The sequence below is a fragment of the Suricata suricatta genome, chromosome 11 (assembly GCF_006229205.1).
Source record: "Suricata suricatta isolate VVHF042 chromosome 11, meerkat_22Aug2017_6uvM2_HiC, whole genome shotgun sequence".
Classification (NCBI taxonomy): domain Eukaryota; kingdom Metazoa; phylum Chordata; class Mammalia; order Carnivora; family Herpestidae; genus Suricata; species Suricata suricatta.
The window spans coordinates 25,884,859-25,892,355 of record NC_043710.1 but is presented as its reverse complement, the minus strand read 5'-3'; the positions used below and the strand labels follow the sequence as shown (position 1 = coordinate 25,892,355).

At 42.4% G+C, this 7,497-nt stretch overlaps 1 protein-coding gene across 9 annotated transcripts in view; it reads left to right on the top strand.

The window, feature by feature from the left end:
- Positions 1-122: 122 nt before the first annotated feature.
- The window catches only part of PDHX (pyruvate dehydrogenase complex component X), a 72,303-nt gene continuing 64,928 nt past the window's right edge, over positions 123-7,497 (top strand). For 7 of the 9 annotated variants that reach the window (XR_003915418.1, XR_003915420.1, XR_003915419.1 and 4 more), the window contains exon 1: positions 124-330. Coding sequence is in view for 6 of the 9 variants with exons in the window: in XM_029957304.1 (XP_029813164.1) it covers positions 171-330 (160 nt within the window). In the remaining 3 variants the exon portion in view is untranslated. Of the gene's footprint in view, positions 331-7,497 lie in introns of all 9 variants that reach the window. The other 2 variants (XM_029957306.1, XM_029957305.1) reach the window with 2 other exon arrangements.

The window sequence follows — 7,497 nt, the reverse complement described above, 5'->3', positions numbered from 1 at the left end:
GGGCCAACGAGGTTGCAGGCGGGACCAGGATAATCTCTTGATTCCTAAACTCAACACACCGCTCGGGAGCTAGGGGGTGTGGCCAAAGTGACAGGAGGTGGAGCCTGGGTGGGTCTTGATGACTGGGCGATCAGGCGGTGCTGCGGGCAGCCCGCGACAAGGCCGCGAAGATGGCGGCCTCCTGGAGGCTAGGTTGTGACCCTCGGGTACTGCGCTACCTCTTGGGCTTCGGCGGCTGCCGAAGACTGGGGCTGGTGAGGGGTGCTTCCGGATGGTCTTTCGGCCGCGGAGCTAGTTGGAGATGGGTTCACAGCACGCAGTGGCTGCGGGGTGAGTGGTCGGGGCTCGCTCAGCTTCTCCGTGTAGCTGAGTAATGGGCCTAGGTGAGGGGCTTTTGGATTCAAGGCCCATATGGGTGTGGAAGTGCCCGGGGCTCCCGGTTCCTGACGCTGTTACTCGGGGACAGGTCCGCTGACTTGGCCTTGTGCTTGCCGCGAAGGGTTTTCTTGGGAGCTGGGAGAACTTGACTCCATTCCTTGGCCCCTGGTTATTCGTGTGGCTTCTCTGTGACCTTCCCTTGGAATTTGGGTTATTTGTGACGCGCGGAGAGAGGTCCTAAATGCTCATCCCTCAAGCCGCTTCCCAGTCTCTGGTTCCTTAGAGCTGTCAAGGTGCCGAAGGTTGCTGAGATTCAAAAGCCACTGCAGCCATTCTTATTCATTCTCTTGGCCCGTCTCTATTGGGAGATCTTTTCTTCCAGGCCTTTCGGTTGCCCCGCGCGACCAGCAAAAGACTTAATTTGTAAATACCTGTGACATCACAGACATAGTTCCAAAGAATGTTTTAAGCAAAACATGCGCTTGAAAGAGTGAAATTTTAGGAAGGAATCACGATGTTATTATAGAAAGTTGGCATTAAGTAATGACATTAACACAATTAACACAATTCTTTTAGTATTTAACAGGATGTAATATAGATGCTGGGCATTATTTTTCTTTACATGAGGGCTGGGGGGATATGGCTGACATTTTTTGAGTTGATGTATTACCTGCTAGTCATTTGGCACTAAAAAATTAGGGGTAGTAGGCATTGCTTACATATTCTGAGCTACCTGAGACTCAGGGGAAAAGAATAAGTTACACAGAGTCACACGGTAAGATGAATGCACTGAGATTTTAAGATTTGGTAATGGAACTATTTCAGTTTCTTCAGTTGAGTATTTCATATAATTCCTCTGGGAGTAATAGTTTCTTTAACTATGTATAGAATTCCCCATTTTTCTTTCTCCATTTTGTGAAATATTGAACTTTCCTATATATTTCCAGATATTCTGTCTGGGATGGAGCTCAAGTTTTGATATTTAATGGTGGTGTTTGATAGGCTACACTTTGAGACTCACTACCTTAGAAAATCATGAAATCGCAAAAGCTCAGAGTTGGAAATAATTTAGGAAGAGTATTCTTTTGTTTCAAAATTTTATTTAAATTCTAGTTAACATAAAGTGTAATATTGGTTTCAGAAGTAGAATTTAGTGATTTATCAGAGGTAACACCCAGTGCTCCTCGTAACAAGTATCCTCCTTAATGCCCATCATCCATTTAGTGCATCCCCCGACCTCCCTTTATCAACCCTCAGTTTGTTCTCTATAGTTGAGTCTCTTATCATTTGCTTTCCTCTCCTTTTTTTTTTACTTACCATATGTTCATCTGTTTTGATTCTTAAATTTCACATGAGTAAAATCTTATGGTATGTCTTTCTCTGACTTAATACTTAAGTTATATATACTTATTTCACTTAACGTAAAACTCTCTAGCTCTATCCATGTTGTTGCAAATGGCAAGATTTCATTCTTTTTGATGGCTGAGTAACATTCTACTGGGTGCGTGCATTGTGTATGTGTACACACTTTATCCACTCATCAGTTGACGGACACTTGGGCTCTTTCCATAATTTGCCCATTGTGGATAATGCTGCGATAAACATCAGGGTGCATATGCCCCTTTGAATCTGTATTTTTGTATCCTTTGGGTAAGTACTTGGGAGTGCAATTGCCAGAACTAGGGTGGGTAGTTATATATTTAACTTTTTGAGGAACCTCCATACTGTTTTCCAGAGCAACTGTACCAGTTGGCTTTAGAAAGAATGTTCTTAACCTTTTTTGGAAAACAGATTCTTTTTTTTTTTAATGTTTATTTATTTATTTTTGAGAGAGAGAGAGAGAGAGCAAGCAGGAAGGGGTCGAGAGAAAGGGTGGCAGAATCCCAAGCAGGCTCTGCACTGTCAGCACAGAGGCTGATGCGGGACTCGAATTCACAAACTATAAGATCATGACCTGAGCCAAAACCAAAGAGTTGGATGCTTAACCTACTGAGCCATCCAGGCACCCTAGAAAACAGATTCTTTAGAGAATCTTTGAATGCTTTAGACGCTCTCTACAGAAAAAGGTTCGTATGTGTTTATAGACTAGAAGGTGCATGTGGCTTCAGGGGTTTTCTTCAGACCCCACTTAGGGACTTCTGCCTCTGTAAACTCACTTAGGCTGTCCTCATCTGATGCCTCATGACATTTTACCTACTCCCTGCACACCATGAATGACTTGTCTCACGTGACCTAAACATCATCTGTAAGAGGGAGAACACTATGTTCCATGGAAGCTAAGTTTCCTATTTCCTACTTCTTTCATGTATAAAGACTCCGGTGGTTATATTGGGCCGCCAGGATTCTTTCCCCATCTCAACGTGAGCCGTTTAGCAACCTTAATTCCTTCTTCAGCCTTAATTCCCCCTTCTCCATATAACAAAACGTATTCACAGGTTCTGGATGTTAGGACGTGGGACGTCTTGGAGGAATGGGGGGTGGGAGGCAGGTGCTTATTCTGCCTTCCCCAGTTGCTCACTGTTGTTGGGTGGCTTGAAGTTATTTGGAAATCTTGGGGTTTTTATTTTCTAATATCCCGAGCTAAAGTCTGTCTCCTAACTTTCCACATCCAGGTTTTTGTTTTGTCATTGTAAATTTGGGTGGCAGTCCTTGAACTATTTGTCTTACAGAGCATGAATTACATGGTGTTGGCTTGTTTTTCTCTGAGCTTGGTAGAAATTGTAATTTCGTTAAACTAAACAACTACTTGGTAGTCTGTAGACTGTATAAATTAAGTACACTTACTGAATAATTTCTGTTTTCATACATATGTCCAGGATCTTAAAGTCTGTCCGTGGAAGTCATACTTGGAGTATTGGTGTTCTTAAATGGTGTTGGTTGGCAACATTTTTGGGAGCAATGACATGTGCCTCATGCTTAGCATCACCTCTGAATTAGGAAGTGGACCCTCATCACTGGACCACATCTGCGAGCATCATGATCTTGCACTTCCAGCCTCCAGAATTTTGAGATATAAATGTTGTTTGCAAGGCTCCCACCTCAGATATTTAATTACAGCTGTCTGAATGGACTAAGACACTGGGCAGTGAGGTCACTAACTCAGAGCACATGTTCACAACAAGGGTACACAGTTGAACAAAATTGGGTCTCCACCAGCAAGAAGGAAGTCAGAGAAGTGGGCTTGAGTATAACCAGTAGCACTGAGAGCTCACTGTGTGCCGTGCACCCTTCTTAGCACTTGACATGACTGAATTCACATAATACCGAGGCTAGTGCTGTGCTCTGGTGATAGAACTCCAGTTTCCACACGGCTCTGCCTGATGCTGGAGCCTGTTTCCATAACGACAGTCTGACTCCTTGTCAGGTGGCTGCCTGGCCAGAGCCATCAAAAGAACAATGTCAGCGTGCCGAAGCTCTGTCTACCATGTTTATATCCTGTGTGAACTCCTCCACTTTTTTTTTTTTAATGAAGTGAGACTTATTTTAGTAATATCTACATTGTGAAGTAGTATTTCAGTGATAGTCTTGATTTTTTTTAGAACAGTTTAACAGTTAAATTCTAGACTGACTGTATAAAGGGTGGCAGGACCCTTTAAGAGAGTTAGGGTATATGTTAATGTCTTCCTGTCTGCAGGTTTCTAATTGATATGCATTTAATCCTTGAACAACATGGAGGTTAGAGGCATTGACCCCTGCCACCAACCTAGTTGACAATCCATGTGTAATTTTTGACTGCCCCAGACCGTAAGTACCAATAGCTTGCTGTTGACTAGAAGCCTTACCGATAACATAAACAGTCGATGAACACATATTTTGTGTGTGATACGTATCATAGACTGTATTCTTCTATACATAACTTTTTCTTAAATTTTTTGGTATTTCTAGGCTACATTGTTTGTGGGTTCTTTCAAATTGTTGCAGATCTCCAAAAAAATCTCCAATATATTTACTTTTTAAACATCTGCCTGTAAATTGTCCTGTAGATTTCAAACACATGTTGTTGAAGCTGCCTTATTGTTAAAGTCTTGAGCTTCATTTGCCTTTTACAGCCAATGGTGTAAGTGCCCAAACTTATGCATGTCTTCATTTTTGCCCTAGACTCTTAAGTAGTGATTTTTGTCCTGTTCCAAGATTGCAAAATATATGGATTCAAGTAGAATTTTAATTTTATAATTTAATAGCAAGAAGACCAGTATTGCAAGCTGAAACCTCTTCTATCATGTGCGGTTTCTCCCACTCAGAAGGAGTATTTCCATAGCCGTGGAGGACCTACAATCTTGGCCGGCCTCCTTACAGGTGCACTACTGGATACCAAGTGTATGAAAGAATTAGCAGATTCCTTAAACAAGATAGAAGGAATGGTGGTATTATTTTATTTGTGTACTTGGTAGGCAGTACATTTACTATAGCTAGTGATCTACTCAATACTTTGCTGCAATCAAGGGCTCTGGTATTACATGAAAAATTGGGGGGAAGAATTAAGGTTGGCACCTTTCAGGAGAGCCTTCTTGGGACTCTGCTTGTGCTAGCTTTTGAGGGGGACACAAATCTGTTTGAAAACTGATAAAAGTTATACCACTTCTTCAGAAAAATGTGTACATGAAAAATTTTCTATGAGGTTTCAGGAAACTTGTGGATCTCCCTGTAATTTATCTATAAACACCACTTAGCCTCCAGCTTATTTCCATAAAGATGTCTGTCATTTCCTACAGAATATAGTACTATTTTGCAAGTATATTTACCATATCTTAGAACAAGATATGTATATTTCTGTGTAGGGGATCCCATTATAAATAAATGGCTAGTAAATATATATATATATAAAGCCAGTAATTTGGAAATCTTGATTCGTACTATTTCTTCAAATGGAGTGACCTTCTCTGTGGTTTGAAATTTTTCCAGTTATTTAAATGCCATTCTCCTAAGTCTTTTATAAGGTTCTGGAAGGAATAGATGGCACTGTAAAAATGGGTAATTGGAGGAGAATTTACTAAGTGACTACTTTCTGTGAATTCAGGGTGTCGAGGTGGTGCTGTACTAAGGGACTATTTAGAGCAAAGTACTGCTGGCGTGGTGAAGAGGCATGGGAAGGGGCGACTTGCTAGAGCTGGAAAGGAGGGAGCGTGCGTCAAGGATCCTGGGATGGAGGCATGTTCTTCATTTGAAGAATCTACCCAGCCCTGTTGGCTGCATGGGGTGGGAGCTGGGGAAGTGAATACCCCTACCTCGCTCTCCTCTCTCCCTTCATCTCCTGCATATACTGCCCTGTGGCTGAACCCCGGTGGTGGCCTGAGCACAAGGCAGCATGTTGTTGAAGCACACACAGTGGTTTGGGGAACGTCAGGGGTGGATTTAGAAGGGCAAATGGGAGATCTCTCCCATCCCCTCCTGCCTCACACCCGTCAGTCACTTTGTACTTCAGATGCGCACTGAAACACCAAGTACTGTATTGTTTATAATATGGTGGCTCACGTGCTAAGAGAGGAGAAAAGAGCAAATATAATTACTCTGGATTGTGTCCTGAGGCCAGTGCCTTGCACAAGAATAAGCACAGGTTCTGTATAACTAAGCTGATGTCTAATGAGATTTTTCTGTATACATTTGAACAACTGGATAGGAACAGAGTCTGTATAGTTTATAAGGCTCTTTGGGTGCTTTTCATAGGCAGAAAGATTTTCTTTTTGGAGCTGTGGCATCTAATTTTGATTTTTGTTAATTCACTTGTACTCGCAATTAGAGTCATCCCTGACTCCTTTCGTATGGCACAGCCGGTCTATCAGAAATTCCTGTTGGCTCTGCCTTTGAAATGTAATCTGACCAGCTGTTATGATCCAAACTACCATGTGGGTATCCCAGTAGGTGTCCCTACCATTCGCCTTGGCCCAGTACAGACTGTTCTCCATGCAGCTTGCACAGTGCTTTTAAATTATAAATTGGATCATGTCAGTTCCCTGCTGAAAACCTTCCAAGACTTCTCATTAAACTCAGTAGGAGATCTGAAGTTCTGACTGTGGTTTACAAGGTCCCATATGATAGGAACCCTCCAATCCCTGACTCCACTGACCACATACCTCCTCACTCTCTCACTCCATCCCCGTGTGCCGGCTTTCTCTGTGTGTTTGGAACGTACCAAGAAGCATACTCTCTACTCATTCTGTGTGCTTGCTCTTTCCTCTGTTTAGAAGGCTCATCCATCAGATATTGGATGGTTTCCTCCTTTCAGCTCTGCTCACTTTATCAGTGGAGGCCTCCTCTGATCAACTGAGAAAATAGTTTTTCCACTGTCACTGGATTCCCTTACCTGCCTTTGTTTTCTTACTTTTTATCACCACCGGACACATCATATTTATTTTCTGTCTCTTTAGAATGTAGACACCATGAAAGGAATTTTTGTCTGTTTTTATTCACTTTTGATATCTCCAGCCTCTCGAAGAACACCTGACACTTGGTAGGTGCTGAATAAATATTTGTTGATTAAACAAGTGAATGAACAAACAGGTGTCCTTGTCTTTCTCCTTTCTCCATTCCACTCCTCTGCCTTGAAGTGATCTTCCAGAAATGCCTGTCATTTCTCTCTGCCACTGTTAGAACAAAGGCCAGACCTTTGGAAGATCTAATGGAAGGCCCTAGGTGCCTTTTCAGTGTCTCAGGCCAAATGGTCTACGTGAGTAAAGGAGAGCAGGGAACGCATTCATAGGTAGCTTCTTTTTGTAAAGTCCCCTTGTTTTATTTATTTATTTATTTATTATTTTTTAATAGTTCATTATCAAATTGGTTTCCATATAACACCAGTACTCTTCCCCACAAGTGCCCCCCCCATGACCACCACCTCCCTCCCCCTCCCCCTTCAACCCTCGGTTAGTTTCCAGTATTCAGTAGTCTCTCATGATTTGTGTCCCTCTCTCTCCCCAACTCTCTTTTCCCCTTCCTCTCCCATGGTCCTCTGTTAGGTTTCTCCTGTTAGATCTGTGAGTGCAAACATATGGTATCTGTCCTTCTCTGCCTGACTTATTTCACTTAGCATGACACCTTTGAGGTCCATCCACTTTGCTACAAATGGCCATATTTCATTCTTCCTCATTGCCATGTAGTACTCCATTGTGTATATACCACATCTTC